The 19,167-nt window shown below is 41.2% G+C and overlaps 1 protein-coding gene across 1 annotated transcript in view; it reads right to left on the minus strand.

The window, feature by feature from the left end:
- Positions 1-19,167, minus strand: part of rpa1 (replication protein A1) — a 109,625-nt gene that overhangs the window by 41,298 nt on the left and 49,160 nt on the right. The window contains exons 8-9 of the mRNA XM_072243165.1: positions 11,001-11,103; positions 1,631-1,699 (exon numbers count right to left, since the gene is read on the minus strand). Of these exons, the coding sequence (XP_072099266.1) occupies positions 1,631-1,699; positions 11,001-11,103 (172 nt within the window). The remainder of the gene's footprint in view (positions 1-1,630; positions 1,700-11,000; positions 11,104-19,167) is intronic.

Consider the following 19,167-nt stretch of genomic DNA (forward strand, 5'->3'; position numbering starts at 1 on the left):
AATCATTTTTCTATTAAATACACAAGATATATATTACAACTCAACTTGGTTGGATGAGCCAAGAACAGAGGATAACTAAACTGAGATGTGTGATTCATTTAAGATTCTGAAGTCACACTGTCTCATTATTGAGCTTCCATTATAAAGTCTATGTTTCTAAGTAAAGTCAAATGAAAAACTCTTTAAAACACATTGATTATATTCCAATCTGAATAGTAGCTCCACTGCAGTCAACTGGAGCAAGGCTTCAGAATTCAACTCTCAATTTCAGCTTCAATTCTGTTGCCCAATCATTAAACCCTCCCCCACAACCATTTGTTTTTATGATGAGGCACCGGGGTACAAGACAAAAGTATCTGAAGTCTCCACCCGCCCCCTTGGACATTTAGCTGTGTACTCCTGACTTTCCAAGGAAGTCCAACAACACAAATGTGATGTGGATAGAGCCAGACCACCCACCCTCCCCCCACCCCAGAAATGTCATTTATAAAATTTGAAATAATATTGAAGTTTCCAGTTGCTGACATTTCATTTTGTCACAAGATTCACACTACTATAGCTTAGAATTTAAGACCATCATTCCTGCAGTCCTGATCGAAAAGTCACGGAACCTAGGACTCCCCTCTGCAAAAAGAAATTCCTACGTACCTCAGTTTTAATGAGCAGTCCCTTGCTTGGTTGCTATACCCCTTTTGTTCCAGATTCTCCCACTAGTGAAAACATCCCAACATCTACCATGTTAGGATCTTTCATGTACAAGGTAAGCACCCATTCCTCTAAATTCTAAGGAGCACAGGCCTAAATCTTTGGTAGGATAAGCCTCTCCTCTCAGGAATTAATCTGGTTAAACTCCTTCGTACTGCTTCCAATGTAACTGTATCCTTCTTCTCCACCCCACGCCCCCTTCCAAAGTTAATTTTATATATGTAGCCCCCCCGGCCAACCTCAGGGTCGCTCAGCTCACTGTCATTTAGGGAAACAGCCCTCGACCCCGACAAACTGGGTAATTAGTTTGTGTGGATGCTGTGTGATGTACCCCACCCCGCCCAAATAACAGACAATACACCAGATACGATTAAATGATTTACAGTTTATAGATATTACTGGAACTATATAATTAATAGAGAATAAAATATAAAAGGAAAATAAAAGGCGCCACACTTATCAAAGTTCAGTCTCTTCGTGCACAAACAGTTGGAGCTCTGGACCCTTCTTCTTCACCCTGCGACCCCTCGGACCGCCTCGACCGGCCACCTGGGATCAACAACGGTGGTCGACCAGACGCTCCACACGAGTCCGTCTCCGTCTTCTCTCCTCGCCGAACGCCCCACTCGGGGTCCGACCCCGTTAGTGGACTCACAGCACCTGGTCCATTCTTCTACCTCAAAACCCCACACATACAAACCTTCCAGATACACCAAAGTCATAACAACTATCCCAATTGGTTCGTAACATCCTCTTATCACCCCCTAACCCACAACAAGCTGCTAGCACAAAACTGTCTCAGCGTTTAACATAACAAAGAAGCATTCCCAAGTATAACATAACAAAGAAGCCATTTTAATTAGCCTACACAGTAACATAAAAGACGAAACCCCCTGACATATATATTTTTTAAAAATATCTTTACCTTATTCACTTCAATGAGCGGGAAAAACTTATCCACCTGGTCAGTGAAAACTGTGGCTCTAATTTCACCCTGCAAAACAAAGTAATTCAAATCAATAGGGACTCTGCATCCACTTAACAAAAACTTCTGGTTTCAATTAATTGCAAAATTAATTAAATTTTATCGTAGCCATTAATAACCACCAGCCGACTCAACGGCATTTCATCTCATTCCTCACCACAGTGCTCCAACTGTGTGTAAAACATAATTCCTCCATCAGGAACTGTCTCAGTTTTAGCCAAGACAAAGAAATCACAGTGCTGAAGTTGTGAGTGTCATCAGCACAGTGAAAATACATTCCATTTGTGTAATAATGTACAAACCCAATGTTATTTTTAATACTGTCCACTGAAATCAAAATCAACATTACCAAAGCATAGTAAAATTCCAATATTGTGATTATCTGATTGTTTGGAATGCTGGTCTGGCATCTGGCTTGTTTGATCACCAGTTCACATCTGGGCAACGAGTAGTTCCAGCGTGTGCAGCCAGTTCTGTGGATTCAAAGTGGCTGGTGCTAGGATTCTGGACTGTTGGTTGGGTGAGGGCCAGAGAGCTTTTGCATTTCCTGCTACTATTAAACTTACCAAGTTTACTGGAAAAGATATTTTTGCTATTGTAAAACATGTTTAAAAAAAAGTGAATAGAAGTGTGCCATTCAATAATGCGAATCAATGGTTGTGAAACTTTCCTAGACCAGCACCAGAGTCCCAAGGGTGCCAGATTATCAGTTTTACTCTAATTAAACAGTGAAGTTTGAAAGAACAGCAATAACCAAAATGACATTGCTGTATTGAGTGTTTAAAAAAAAAACACATAAAATATTCAAAATAAATGCAAGTTTGTTCCCACCTCAAGTTCACTAATACCAGAGGGCATGAATTGAAGGTGAGAAGGGGTAGATTCACAGGGATGTGGGGAGCAATTTTCGTTAATCAGAGAGCCGTGGATACCTGGAATACGCTGCCTGGTATGGTGGTTGAGGCTACATTAAAGGCTTTTAAGAGACATTTGGATAGACACATGGATGCAAGGAAGATGGAGGGATATAGACATTGTGTCCATAAGACTTTAAGATATAGGAGCAGAAGTAGGCCATTCAGACCATCGAGTCTGCTCCGCCATTCAATCATGGGCTGATCCAATTCTTCCAGTCATCCCCACTCCCCTGCTTTCACCCCATACCCTTTGATGCCCTGGCTAATCAAGAACCTACCTATCTCTGCCTTAAATACACTCAATGACTTGGCCTCCATAGCTGCTTGTGGCAACAAATTCCACAGATTTACCAATGACTGAAGTAATTTCTCTGCATCTCTGTTCTAAATGGATGCCCTTCAATCCTGAAGTCGTGCCCTCTTATTCTAGACTCCCCTACCATGGAAAATAACTTTGCCATATCTAATCTGTTCAGGCCTTTTAACATTCAGATTGTTTCTATGAGATCCCCCCTCATTCTCCTGAACTCCACGGAATACAGCCCAAGAGCTGTCAGACATTCCTCATATGGTAACCCTTTCATTCCTGGAATCATTCTCATGAATTTTCTCGGAACCCTCTCCAATGTCAGCATATCCTTTCTAAAATAAGGAGCCCAAAACTGCACACAATACTCCAAGTGTGGTCTCACGAGTACCTTATAGAGCCTCAAACATCACATCCCTGCTCTTATATTCTATACCTCTAGAAATGAATGCCAACATTGCATCGGCCTTCTTCACAACCAACTCGACCTGAGGGTTAACCTTTAGGGTATCTTGCACAAGGACTCCCAAGTACCTTTGCATCTCTGCATTTTGAATTTTCTCCCCATCCAAATAATAGTTTACCTGTTTATTTCTTCCAAGGTGCATGACCATACACTTTCTAACATCGTATTTCATTTGCCACTTCTTTGCCCATTCTCCTAAACTATCTAAGTCTCTCTGTTTCCTCAACACTACCCACTCCTCCACCTATCTTTGTATCATCGGCAAATTTAGCCACAAATCCATTAATACCGTAGTCTAAATCATTGACAAACATCGCAAAAAGCAGTGGAACTCCACTGGTAACCGGCAGCCAGCCAGAATAAGATCACTTTATTCCCACTCTGTTTTCTGCCGACCAGCCAATGCTCCACCCACGCTAGTAACTTCCCTGTAATTCTATGGGATTATTCCGTGTGCTGGTAGGAGGGATGAGTATTGGTTGCTTGATTTGCTTGTTTTTTTAGCTGGTTCAGCACAACAGTGTGGGCCAAGTATCCTGTTCCTGTGCTGTACTCTTATGTTCCAATGGATAACATACTTCCCTAGCAAATAATGGAAGAAATTGAGGGAAAAAGAAATAGTTCAAAAGAGCACAAATAACAACCAGAGTTTCCAAAAGCTAAAGTACTGATCCTTGCCATCACCAATACATAGAAGGACAGTATCCAGACCTGATCACTAAATCTTCCTGTTGGAAACTTCTAACTAAGATGGAGCATGTTCCTAGTAGCAATGGAATATCTCTGGATTATTCAAAGTAACATTTTCCTCTCCCTCACACAGCAGTACCAAAGTGGTTTACAAAAATTAAAAGCAGCATTTGTGAAAAGCAAGAACATTTTAAGAGAAAAAATGAAGTATTGTAACACTGCTAATGTTGCAATCTGCCAGATCCATTATATGAATGAAGCTATATAGATATTAGAGTAGCAGTTATACACCATATTAAAAAGCAACAAATGAAAAACCATTTAAAGCAAATTCTAAAAATAATTAGTGAAAACAGAATGCCAGAAACATTCACCAATCAGCAACATCTGTGCAGAGAAAGAACAGTTCAGGTTGATAGAAGCTAACAATTTTTGGAAGGTTTATGAAGGGCATAGAATCTACTTCTAAAAATTATAATTCAGTTGATAACCGTGTCAAAATGCTTAAATGCCGAACTCAAAACAGCAAGAATAAGTAATACATCAAGGTTCATCACAGGGAGAGGTGTTAAACTGACTGTGAACACATTTAGAACATTAACATTAAGAATACTTCAAGCCTACTTAAATTTCAGAGGAGTGCACTATAAATGCACTGGATTATTTAGTTTCTCTATTGACTTGTAACTTGCATTATATCAGCTGTCATAGATAAAAGCAAAAAAGAAACCTGTACAAAAGCATCAGAGCAAGTTAGCCACTTAAAGATCAAATTAAAGGATTTAAGAGGAATTCATCAGCAATGATAAGAATTTAGGGAGTTCGGTTAGGAAGATGCTGTTTAAAAAAAGTGTCTTGGCATGGTTTTTTAATGGAGTGACAGGAACATCTATATGCCACTAGAACTTTCCTTCAGCAGGTAAAACTAAAACATGAACCACTTATTTTATAACATTTGCATTAAACTGCAGGTTGTTCTTGCATAATAGACAGGGTCGGTCTTATAGATGTCCATGAGCTCATTATGTTGACAACTCAGTAAATACACAAAGGTCACTTGACATGGTAACATACTTCCACACTACTGTAATGAATGGCATCAAAAGCACACAAGACTGACAAAAACAATTACTAAAAGCGGAGTAACACACACAAAATGCTGGTGGAACGCAGCAGGCCAAGCCGCATCTATAGGAAGAAGTACAGTCGATGTTTCGGTCCGAGACCCTTCGTCAGGACCAACTGAAAGAAGAGATAGTAAGAGATTTGAAAGTGGGAGGGGGATGGGGAGATCTGAAATGATAGGAGAAGACAGGAGGGGGAGGGAAAGAGCTGAGAGCTGGAAAGTTGATTGGCAAAAGGGATACGAGGCTGGAGAAGGGAAGAGGATCATGGGACAGGAGGCCTAGGGAGAAAAAAAGGGGGAGGGGAGCACCAGAGGAAGATGGAGAGCAGGCAAGGAGTTATTGTGAGAGGGACAGAGAGAGAAAAGAGGGAAAAATAATAAATAAGGGATGGGGTAAGAAGGGGAGGTGGGGCATTAACGGAACTTAGAGAAGTCAGTGCTTATGCCATCAGGTTGGAGGCTACCCAGACGGAATATAAGGTGTTCCTCCAACCTAAGTGTGGCTTCATCTTGACAGTACAGGAGGCCATGGATTGACATGTCAGAATGGGAATGGGATGTGGAATTAAAATGTGTGGCCACTGGGAGATCCTGCTTTCTCTGGCGGACAGAGCGTAGGTGTTCAGTGAAATGGTCTCCCAGTCTGCGTCGGGTCTCACCAATATATAGAAGGCCGCACTGGGAGCACTGGACGCAGTATATCACGCCAGCCAACTCACAGGTGAAGTGTCGCCTTACCTGGAAGAACTGTCTGGGGCCCTGAATGGTGGTGAGGAAGGAAGTGTAAGGGCATGTGTTGCACTTGTTCTGTTTACAAGGATAAGTGCCAGGAGGGAGATCGGTGGGAAGGGATGGGGGGGGGGGGGAAACAAATGGACAAGGGAGTCGCGTAGGGTGTGATCCCTGCAGAAAGCGGGGGGTGGGGGGGGGGAAGATGTGCTTGGTGATGGGATCCTGTTGGGGATGGCGGAAATTACACAGATAGCTAGATAGATAGATAGCTAGACAGACATACTTCATTGATCCCGAGGGAAATTGGGTTTCGTTACAGCTGCACCAACCAAGAATAGAGCATAAATATAGCAATACAAAAACCACAAACAATCAAACAACAATATGCAAACTATGCCAGATGGAAATAAGTCCAGGACCAGCCTATTAGCTCAGGGTGTCTGACCCTCCATAGGAGGAGCTGCAAAGTTCGATGGCCACAGGCAGGAACAACTTCCCGTGACGCCCGGTGTATCTCGGTGGAATATGGCCAGAGTCCAACACCAAAAAGTCCAATATCCAATTACGGAGAACTATATGTTGGACCCGGAGGCTGGTGGGGTGGGAGGCGAGGACAAGGGGAACTAAAAGCAGAGAAGGAGCAAACTGCTTGTTATTCACAGAAACAAATTAACGCACATATATAAACAAGTCTTTTGAACGTAATAATCAGGAGCTTACTCCTATGTATGGATGCCAATAAATCGGGCATTCTTAACTCAGGGATAGCTTGCACTGACACCTAGTGTCCACCACACCCAAAATGGCACCCTCAGCCTGGACTCAAAAGAACTCAAAACAATCAAGTAGCGTCTACACAAGACACCCTACCGAATCATACAGTGAAATCCCACTGGTCAGCTGGCCCATCTGTTTCTATGGGGAATGGGTGAAACATTTCAGATATGCGAGAGGTGGCTTGATTTATACACAAGACTAGAAGAGTGCAGCTGGAATTAGTAATTACAGTAAGTGGAGTCTTCTGCTGAAGATAAACACCTGCACAGACCAGTTCTGGGATGTAAATTCTATGTATGCAACTTTACTTCCAAGCTCTTACCTTGTTGGATTAATCAAAACCCTGCTAATACATTCAGAATCTCATATTGTAGTAAGGATTACCAGACTCAGGTGCTTCCCCAACATGACATTTTCATTCCTCTATCTTGATTGTATTAACATTCAAATTGCTCCAGGAAATACTAACCTCATCTGTAATTTATTAGTTTGTTAAATATGCAATTGGAAGAACCAAAATTAAGACAAATTATTTGTACTTCCTATAGCAACAAAAAAAAGATAACAGGATTCTCATCTAACTATTCAGATGTAAGTTTTCAATCACCATTTGACTAGAAATAGCACAAGAAATCACTGTAAAATTGCAGTTAATGGGAATGGAAATGGTTTGAGCCTTGGACCAGATATGGTGAAGAGGAAGATGACAACAAAGTTGGGAGGTTAATCATCTCAGTATTGGATACTGGAGATACTCAGGCTTGTGTTCTCTCCCTGATCACCTTCAACTGCTTTATCAGTAATGTTCACTTCATCACAGCATTAAACATGAGAATGTTCATTGATGAATAGTATTTGATTAAAACTACAATGAGTATGGGGACAAAATTATAAGGCTGTTGATTGCACTGGGCATGTGTCACATTTATGGCCATCCTAACCCAAAGGGGTTCAAATGACATCTCCCTGATATTCAATGGCTTTATTACACCCAAATTGCACACTCTGGGGCCCTCACCACAGACCAGAAATTTAAGTGATCCAGCCAGGCTGCACATCCACAGATAACATTTTGCCTTCTGCCTCTCCAAAGCTTTTTCACAAGGCAGATCAGAAGAGGAGTGTTCTTCCACTTGCCTGGATGTGTAGAGAACTATCAGCACTCAACAAGCTTGACATTCTTTTGAGGAACAGCTATTCAACCTGATGGCACACCATTCTCCACCCTAAACATGCCTTTTACTGTAGGTTTTTGCAAATAAAACAATGCAAGGGGTTTTATGTTCATGAAAAACCATAACAACTCATTAATTGAACTCCGAGAACTGAACATGAAGAGCAGTTACAGAATACATCACCGCGTCAGATCAGTCTCTTAAAGTAAAACCCCAACTTAATGTCGGTGGTTGTGAAGCGTGTACATTTCCAGCAGTTACATTTGCAGTTCTAAAGCTTGCCAAGTCTCCTTTAGCAACATCTTCCTGACCGATTCCCACCACCTCCAGAGGACTAGGTCAGCAGGCACATGAGAAAGCAGTTACTTCACCAATCCCCTCCAAATTGCACAATGCCCCGAGGTGGGACAAAGTGCTGCTGGTGCCAACCCAACTTGGGCAGCATCAATTTAAGACACTTCACCACAAAGCAAAGCAATCAGGAACAGGCAATAAATGTTGGCCTCACTAATGATCACAATCTGAATAATTAATGAAAATTACTGGAAGAATCAAGAACAAAATTCATCTCACTAGTTCTTTCAGGGTCTAAGGTCAACTGTTTAGTGGAGACTATGTTCTTTTAACTAAGCACTTCTGCAGTGTATATTGCCTTTAAAAATAATTTAAAATTTCAGAAATTATAACAGATAAAACTTTAATGTCACCGCACCAGGATTCAAGACACAAAAAGAACAGACTTTAGATTAAATTAGAAGACTGGATGAACAAATCCTTAGAGCATCTCATCTAGAGAAACAGGCTGCTCATTCCAAGAAACACACACAAAATGCTGAAAGAACTCAGCAAATCAGGCAGCTTAGATGGAAATGAATAAACAGTCGACATTCTAGGCTGAGACCCTCCTTCAGGACTGGAAAGGAAGGAGGCAGGCACCAGAATAAAAAGTTGGGAGGAGGGGAAAGAAGGATAGTTAGGAGGTGATAGGTGAAGCCTGGTGGGTGGAAAAGGTGAAGAGCTGGAGATAAAGGACTCTGATTGGAGAGTGGACTAGGAGAAAGGAAAGGAGGGAACAGGCAGGTGAAAAGAGGTATGAGGCCAGAGTGGGGAATAGAAGGGGGAAGCTCATTCCAAGTACCATTGTTCCACACAAGCCTCCTCCCATTTTTCCCATTAGCCCCAACAGCCTGCACTCTGTTGTTTTGTCCCTTGTGTATATTTAAGATCCCCAAATTTGTGCTTATGCCACTAGACAGTCAGCTTCTTAATGTTTACCCTATTAATTAAATCATAAAATTAGCCTTCTCACTTCTTGATAAAAGGATCCCAGCCCCTTTGTAGCAGTTATAATCTCTCGTTGCACAGTTGAACAAGTTATAGGTTACATTTAAGCAGAGTTTGAAAGGCTCTTGATTAATCAGGGTGTCAAAGGTTAGTGGGAGAAGGCAGGAGAATGGTGTTGAGAGGGGTAATAAATCAGCCATGATGTAATGGCAGAGCAGACTTGAAGGGCCGAATGGCCTAATTCTGCTCCTACGTCTTGTGGAATTGGGACTATTGGGAAAGGCATAGATTGTGGTCAGATAATCTGGAATTAGAAAACTTAGCTTGTGCGTGGACAGGATAGGGGTTTGATTCTAGTTCGATCATTTCATACCTTGAGCACCAACTGCACTGGATGGTGAGGATGAAGTTGGAAGAGAAGGAAAAACATCAAACAGGTTGTGCCTCAAAAACAGCCTGAGTAGTGCTTCCTGCCAAGGAAGCAATGTGGAGGCAGATGGCTGTGTTGTTCAAATTGTGGTTTCTCCAGCCAGAAATCCCAATCCAGGACTGGAACAGCAGCAGCACTTTCTGATCTTCTGGAAGAGCCAGGCATGGCTACATGTCTAGCCATGCCAGCCCATTACCATGGCAATGAGTACAACCATGCAGTCTCATCACCAGCCTTACAAGATGCACATTTTAATTGCAACAGTCATTTTCTTTTTAATCTTTCACTCTCAGGAAAGACTTATTTCAAAAGAAAAATTTCATTCAGGATAAATAATAAATGGGGTATTACGAGTTACTTACATATTATGATTTCAGGTGAGATAAGCAGAGTTTACTAAGATTTACATTACTGCTCTGCCATGCGTTCTGAACAGATGCCACTTGTCAGTTAAAACACTTTCACTCAATCCACAAGCTGCCTGCAGCTGAAATCAATTTACAAAATCTTCCCCCCCTCCCCAAAAATGGTGTGACAGGCCATTAAAATTACATTACTCAAAACCATTCTGGTATTAGCAGAAGGGTTAAAAGCTCCTCTTGAAAAAAATAGTTGCAGTTAACAACCGATGATTTTTATAGCCGTTAAAATTTTATTCTAAATCATCAGGGATACATTAATGCAGTATGTGCACTAGCATTCAGAAACTGAGCAGGCAGGCAAAGACACTGGATCAGCTAACAAGTATTCGATTTTTTTTGGTGTTATTTTTAGCATGGCAGTATGAAAATGATATTTGAAAGGCGGTTTGTCAAATCAATTGGAGAGTAGCTCCAAACCCCTCCGTTAACTGCTATAACCAAGATGGCCTGAAACTTAATCTAGGATCAGTGCAGGTTGCGCCAACTACAGAAAAATCAGATCATGGTAAGTATTCATAAAACCTGGGACAGTCTGGTGCCAGGCTGTGAAATTTCTGGCCTGTGCAGCCCGTGAACATATAAACAAATATTTGAAAATCTATTACAAACAATAATTTTAAACAGAACTTAATTCCACCCCTTCTGAAAAGCTTTAATGATGAATCTAACGTGGCTAATAAAAAAATTTTTAAACAAATCAATATACAATTTTAAAAGTTTAATAACACACAAGTCCATCAACTCAATCAATAGGTTGATTTAGAATGATAAGTACAAACAGACCAAACAAAGATGGATTGGTTTGGTTACCACTTGAGAAAGACCTCCCTCAAGCACCAACTGAAGATCGCCCCCTGCTGCCCATTGCAAGGTTGGCCGGCGCAGATGAAGCTGTTTGGCACAAACACCCCCTATTGGTGAGTGAACAAAGCAGAAAACCAATTGAACAGAAATATTCATGCTCATGCTGGGAAGGATTCTTACACTCTCATCCAGTAACTCCATAGAAAATAGCTTTCCTTCTCCACGGGAGTTGCTCCACGTTCTAATCTGACTTTTATTGGTAACGCGAGCCCGGATTGTCCATCTGGGGGAAAAAAAATTAATGCAGATTTGTTATTTTGCAACTTAAGCCAATTCAACAGAATAGACTCTGCAGATTATACACAACAATCTTGTTAATACTTTAGCACGGCAAATGAAAATCAATTTGTAAACCATTCTAGACTGTTTAGCTACTTGTGAAACATTGGAAGGAATTGATGCAACAAACTCAAAGGCAGCATCACTTTTCCTCCAAGGAACACACTCAACATTTTAGGAATAGCTTCATGCTTTTCGCCATCAGATTTCCGAATGGACTATGGGCCCAACCCCATTTTTGTTCTCTTTTTGCCCAGTCCATCACAGGTAAAGCCCCCAACCATTGAGCACAGGTACATGAAACACTGTGGTAAGAAAGCAGCGTCCATCATCAGGAATCCACACCACCCAGGATATGGCTGCTGCCATCAAGACGAAAGTACAGGAACTTCAGGAATCACACCACCAGGTTCAGGAATAGTTATTAGCCCTCAACCATCAGCTTCTTGAACCACAAGGGATAACTTCACCTGCCCTATCATTGAAATGTGCCCATAACATTTCATTTTCTGAATTTTATTTTTACTACTTTCTTTTTACATTTGCAGTTTATTGTCTTCTGCACTTTGGCTGAACGCCCAAGTTGGATGGTTTCATTGATTGTTATGGTTATTATCCTATAGCTTTGAGTATGCCCTCAAGAAAATGAATCTCAGGGTTGTATATAGTGAAATATACATACATTGCTAATAAATTTACTTTGAACTTCGTACTTTTTTATACATTTCTTATTGTAATTTGAGTATTTCTTTATGTATCACACTGTATCGCTGCTGCAAAACAACAGATTTTACAACATATGTCAGTGATATTAAAGCTGACTGATTCTTTTGTGCATTGCACACTGAAAACATTAAGAGCTCCCAATAACAAAAACTCAACTTGCATTTTAAAATGCCTGAGCTGGTTGTATTACAATTACAATCAATCCATCTGGTTAGCCAATGCTTATACTTTTACTATTTTTACCTACTTCAGGAAGAATTTCAATAGACAGATATTGTTCTCCCTGAGTATGCAACACATTTGAAAGACATTTGTTCGTCTCAATGTTACCAAGGCCAGGTCAAATTTGAATTATGGTACTCAGTAAAACTGCAAATGAAAAAAATACACATTTTGCATAGTATCTTAGTGCATATTGGTAGCCTGCAATAGTTTCATTCTCTTCTCAGGCTTCCAGCTGGGTACAAGTATTGATTATAACTGACGTTTCAATGACAAATTCTGGCATCTTCTTCCCTTAAGGGAAGGATTTTTAATTTTTTTTCATAAAGTCAGTCCAGTCTTTGGCTCCAGACTGGTCCCATGGCGGCCAAGTTTAAACTGTCTTTGAAATGGCCTACAAAACCAAGGCAATTAGCTCCGAGCAGTCAGAAACTGGTCTGCAAAGAATGCCCTTCGGATTCTGAGGAGGCAACAATGGAAGCTTTTGGCAAAAAGTCTCACCATCAGATCTCTCAAACAAGCTAGCGGGAAGAAGTTTCCTCCATGACAAGTCCAGGATCTCAATCCGAGTAAAGGCTGTCTTTGAAATGACTGCAGTAGGGTTCCATTTTCACCATGGATGTCCACTTCTATCCTCCAACAGGAAGACCTTAAAGCTCTCCACTTCTTTCTTGACAAAAGACCCAACCAGTTCCCCTCTCCACCACTACCCTCCTGTCCGGTGGAACTGATCTCTGCACTCAATTTCTCTTTCAGCTCTTCCCACTTTCCTCCAAGCCCAAAGCGTAGCCACGGACACCTACATGGGCCCCAGCTATGCCTGCCTTTTCACTGTCCATATCCAAGCCTTTTCTACAATGCTCCCCAATTGCTTCATGCACCAATGAAGAACTTAGTAATTCCCACACTGTTCTTAAATTCACTTGGTTCATTTTTGACACCACTCTCCCGTTCTCAATTTCTGTCTCCATCTTTTGGAGAGAAACTGTCTTACTGACATTTTATAAACCTACTGGCCCTCACAGCCATCCTAACCATACTTCTTCCCATGTTGTCACCTGTAAAAATGCCATTCACCTTTTTTTCAGTTCCTTCAGCTGTTGCATCTGTTCCCAGAATGAGGTTTTCCTTTCCTGGACATCATCGGCTCTTCTTCTTCAAAGAATAAGGATTTCCTTCAACAACTGTTGATGCTGCCCTCACTCACATCTCCACTTCCTGGACATCAGCCCTCATCTCATCTTCCCGCTGCCCTAACAGAGATAGTTGGTCTTGTCTTTATCCACCATCCCATGAGCCTCAGCACCCAGCACATCATTAAGTTGTCTGCAACTTACACCATCAGCAATGGGATTCTACCACCAAACACACCTTTAACCACCATCTCCACCACCCCCCCACCAGCCTCTACTTTCAGCATGGATCACTCTCTCTGCGATTCCCTTGTCTGTTCATCCCTCCCCTGCCACTTATCCCTGCAAGCAGTTGGATTCCCAACTCCAATTCTGACATGTCCGTTCTTGGCCTCTACTACCATGATGAGACTGTAGGTTTTAGCAAATAAAAATGCTGGAGGGGTTTATGTTTAAGAAAAATGTACCAACTTATTTATTGAATTCCAAACACTGAACACAAAGTGCGGTAAAGTACTTTACATAAATACATCAGATCAGCCTCTTAAAGCAGACTCCAATTCAACGTCAGTGGTTGTGAATTATTTATGTTTCGACCAATTACATTACCTTACAAGGCCACTTAAGTTGGAGGAGCAACCTGATGGCATGAACATCAATTTTTCTAACGGTAATCTTTCTCATTCCCCTATGGCTCTATTTTACCTCTACTCACCTTTCCCGGTACCTTTCCTCCTTCCCCTTCTCCCATAACCCACTCTTCTCTCCCAACAGATTCCTTCTTCAGCCCTTCAGCCTTTTTCACCAATCACCTCCCAGCTGCTCTCTTCAAACCCCTCCCTCACCCACTTGATTTCACCCATCTTCTAGCTTGTACTCCTACCTGCCCCCATAATCTTATTTGAGCTTCTTCAATCTTCCTTTCCAGTGTTGAAGGGTCTCAATCTTAAAGTCAATTGCTTATTCCTTTCCGCAGATGCTACCTGACCTGCTGAGCTCCTTCATGTGTGTTTTACTCTGGATTTCCAGCATCTGTAGAATCTCATGTTTATCTTCAACCCACAACACCCATTTATACTAATCCCATATTTCCATCAACTCTCACTACACTCACCCCCTCCCAATTCTAAAACTCAAGAACTAAGGATAATGCAGTAGCAAATTAACTCAATTCACACTTTTTTGAGACACGAGGAAGAAACTGGGGCCCTCAGAGGAAACCCACATGAGCGTAGGGAGGATGGACAAACTAGCAAGGCAACAGCCCTACCTTGGACATCTGCACTGCTCAAAAATTCCTGTTTGCCCAAAAATGAAAATTTTGGCAAAAGATACATTAGTGAATGAAAAACTCTTCTCGGGCTTCCAGTTGGATACAGGTATTGATTTTAACCGATGTTTCGATGACAAGCTCTGCCATCTTCATCAGAGGTGATGCCTAGGCATGTCTAGTCCGATGGTATTTTTACCCCATCACCCATCCCTCCTGATTGGTTAGTCCTCATCCAATCAGGTTCCCACTGTCCCACCTTGTTTATAATTGAATTCCAGTTCTTAGAGCGAGACCTTTGTCTTTGTCAAAATTTTCTTTCTCTAGTTTTATTTCAATGGTTTCCTTCACCAGGCAGTCCCAAAAGCCATTTGTGCAGCACAGTAGTTTTGTGCCAATGGCAAAACTTGTGGCTATTACAAATGCAATTTTCTGCTATCGCCGATTTCTCTGGGTAACCCAAACGAATACTCCTACTGTGCTCCTTGATGAGTTTCCAACATGCATCCTGCCTGGCCGATATATGCTGCTTCACATTCACAGGGAATGCTGTGAACGCCAGCCAACCCAAGTCCCAGGTCATTTCTGATCAGCATAAGCTGTGATTTGAGCTTCCTTATGCTGAGAAGGCACTAAATTCTTCTTCATATCAGTGAATGTGTATATATTGTAAGTATTGTCAACAAATGAGTCATTGAATGAAAATCACACCTTGTCCCACTTAAGTATATTTTTGGAAAGCACCAACTTTGATGTTGCCCACATCCAATTAGAGCATGCCATTTCCAACAAAGTCCAGGACAATGTACTGAAAGATGCGCTGAAGCTGTGTGCTACCATTTTATGGGGGCAATGCTGTTCAAGGTCATTCTACAACAGTACAGTAAGGGCTAGAATCTGCATTAAAATTCCATAAGGCATTTGCTCAAAGATTGTGTAAAGGTTATGCTAGTATTATTTAAAATATTAGTGATAAAAATATCAAATTCAAGATTCTGTATAATAGATATCATATACATGAAGGAACTAAAATAAAGCTAGTTTTGCCTGCATACCACATCCTGAAAATGAATAGAACAAAGAATTATTACAAAGATGAGCTTTATTGGTAATATATACATTGAAAGGTAGTGAAATGCATCATTTTTGCATTAAATCAACTCAGCAAGGCTTGTGCTGGGCAGCCTGCACATGTCACTATACTTCCAGCGCCAACATAGCATAATCACAGCTCAGTATATTTGATAATGTTTATGTACGTTTCTCCCAGTTTCACAAACTTGCATGTTTGTGAAAGTGGAAGAAAACGAGAGCACCTAGAGGAAATCGACATGGTCATGGGGCGAATGCACAAACTCCTCATAGTGGCAGGAATCAAATCCAGTGTTACAGCTGGCTGCTGGAAAGCATCATATTAACTGCGATGCTACAATGCTGCCCTAGCACAGCACAGGAACAAGCCTCTCAGCCCGACACTGTACCAATGAGGCAACAGAGTTACAAAATACACGTGGACTAAGATGTTAACTGTCCTGTGCTATCACCAGTGGGATCATCAGTTGATCTGCCACCTGTCTTCAGGAGTTTCGGCCCGCTTATGAATCCTCTGCTAATTCATGGCTGGGTGGGAGGTGTCCTTCACTTTTAGCCCTGATCCTTACCAGAAGAGGCTTAGCTCTTCCTGAAGGAAATGGTTTTGTAACAATACTTTCTAGGAATGACTGAAGATTTTACCCGAAGTACAGGCAAATGAAAGGTATGTCACCCCATAAATGCAATTTTATCTTGAATTTTACAAAATACCTTCTCATTAAGATACCCCAAGTGTCTCAGACCCGCATAATTTTCAATATACAAACCCCATTTCCAGAAAAGTTGGGATATTTCCCAAAATGCAATAAAAACAAAAATCTGTGATATGTTAATTCACGTGAATCTTTATTTAACTGACAAAAGTACAAAGAAAAGATTTTCAATAGTTTTACTGACCAACTTAATTGTATTTTGTAAATATACAAAAATTTAGAATTTGATGGCTGCAACACACTCAACAAAAGTTGGGACAGAGTTAAAATAAGATTGAAAAGTGCACAGAAAAGTCATGCTACTGTGACAATTATAGCCACCTGGGTTCGGGAGTACTTTGGAAAACCATTGTCACTCAACACAGTCCGTTGCTGCATCCAGAAATGCAACTTGAAACTGTATTACGCAAGGAGGAAGCCATACATCCACTCTATGCAGAAACACCGGTGAGTTCTCTGGGCCCGAGCTCATCTCAGATGGACCGAAAGACTGCGGAACCGTGCTGTGGTCAGATGAGCCCACATTTCAGCTAGTTTTTGGAAAAAACAGGCGTCGAGTTCTCCGTGCCAAAGATGAAAACGACCATCCAGATTGTTATCAGTGAAAGGTGCAAAAGCCAGCCTCTGTGATAGTATAGGGGTGCATCAGTGCCCAGGGCATGGGTGAGTTGCATGTATGTGAAGGTACCATTGACTCTGAGGCGTATATTAGGGTTTTAGACAGACATATGTTGCCATCAAGGCGACGTCTCTTCCCGGGACGTCCATGCTTATTTCAGCAGGACAATATCAGACCACATTCTGCACAGGCTACAACAGTATGGCTTTGTAGACACAGAGTGCGTGTGCTTGACTGGCCTGCTGCCAGTCCAGATCTATCTCCTATTAAAAATGTATGGTGCATCATGAAGAGGAGAATCAGACAATGGAGACCACAGACTGTTGAGCAGCTGAAGTCTTATATCAAGCAAGAATGGACAAAATTTCCAATTGCAAATCTACTACAATTAGTATCCTCAGTTCCAAAACGATTAAAAAGTGTTATTAAAAGCAAAGGTGATGTAACACAATGGTAAACATGCCTCTGTCCCAGCTTTTGTTGAGTGTGTTGCAGCCATCAAATTCTAAATTTGTGTATGTTTACAAAATACAATTAAGTTGGTCAGTAAAACTATTGAAAATCTTTTCTTTGTACTTTTGTCAGTTAAATAAAGGTTCACATGAATTAAAATATCACAGATTTTTGTTTTTATTGCATTTTGGAAAATATCCCAACTTTTCTGGAAATGGGGTTTGTACATCCAGTGGCCACTTCATGAATGCAAATATCCAAATCAGCCAATCATATGACAGCAACTCAATGCATAAAAGTGTGCAGACATGCTCAAGAGGTTCAGTTGTTGTTCAGACCAAACATCACAATGGGGAAGAAATGGGATCTAAGTGACTTAGACCGTGGAATGATTGTTGGTGCCGGACGGGGTGATTTGAGTATCTCAGAAACTGCTGAACTCCTTGGATTTTCATGCACAAGTCACTGGAGTTTACAGAGAAAGGTATGAAAAGCTCTCCAAGAGGACCACAGCCTTGTCATGGTTTGGAGGCTTGCGTGCCTCAGTGATCTGAAGAGCTATGTCGACTGGAGTCATGGCTTTATGCTTTGGCTCTTGGTAGGGTCACACATGCCAGATAGGTCAATGGGTAGAGTTCACTGGTCCTCCAGGTTCCAGCTCAGGGCCAACTAACACTGACTGGTAAAACAAAATTGTTACTGAAACAACAATAAGGAAACATTCTACATTTGAATGTGATGGTATTCCTGAGTCTTCACCCAGGACTTGCATGACTGACAATAGTGAAAACTGAGGAGGTAGCTACTGGCATGTTCAGGGGTTCTTTCACCACTACCAGAGATGGAGGACCTTCATTGCTGACCTAAATGCCAGCAGCATAAAGGCAGTAAGTAATAAAGCTGCGAAGAGTAACAAAGCATCCAGTGAGCAGTTGCTCTGTGGGTAAAAACATCTTACTAATGAGAAAGGTCAAAGGAGAATGGCCAAACCTGTTCAAGCTGACAGGAAAGCAACAGTAACTTTAATAATCATGCTTTACAACAGTGCTATTCAGACAATAATCTCTGAATGCACAATGTGCCAAACATTGAAGTGGATAGGCTACAGCAGACCACTCTGGGTTCCACTCCTGTACCTAATAAAGCTGCCACAGAGTCTGTGGCCAAAAGAAAAAGACAGACACAATTTCCCTTTGGTGTGTGGTTCATCAATATTTTAATCTCTTCCTATATAATTTTTTTCCATGTTTCTTTGCATCATTATGCACCACTCCAGGAAGAGCTGCAATGAAATATATACAGTACCGTGCAAAAGACAGATCTAGGGTGCCCAAGACTTTTGCACAATACTGTAGTAATTTTATGAATTGTATTCTACTGCTGCCATTAAAAAAAATTAATTACATGACATGCGAGTTGACCAGCCTGATTCTGATATGAGTCTCTTTTGTGGACTGAAGAGTGAGAAGGGGGCAGGAAGAGCAAAATTATGGTTGGGAGAGGGAAGCACCAGAGTGACATTCTGTAATGATCAGAATCAGGTTTATCATCATCAGCAGGTGTCCTTAAATTTGTTGACTTAGTAGCAGCAGTTCAATGCAATACATAATAAAGAAAATAAATAAATTACAGTATATGTATATTGGAGATTAAAAATCAAGCAGAAACTATATATATTGAAAAAGTGAGGTAGTGTTCATGGATTTAATGAACATTTAGGAATCGGATGGCAGAGGGGAAGAAGCTGTTCCTCAACAAATCAAATGACCTTGCCTGGTGT

Source organism: Mobula birostris, chromosome 25 (assembly GCF_030028105.1).
Source record: "Mobula birostris isolate sMobBir1 chromosome 25, sMobBir1.hap1, whole genome shotgun sequence".
NCBI classification, from domain to species: Eukaryota; Metazoa; Chordata; class Chondrichthyes; order Myliobatiformes; family Myliobatidae; genus Mobula; species Mobula birostris.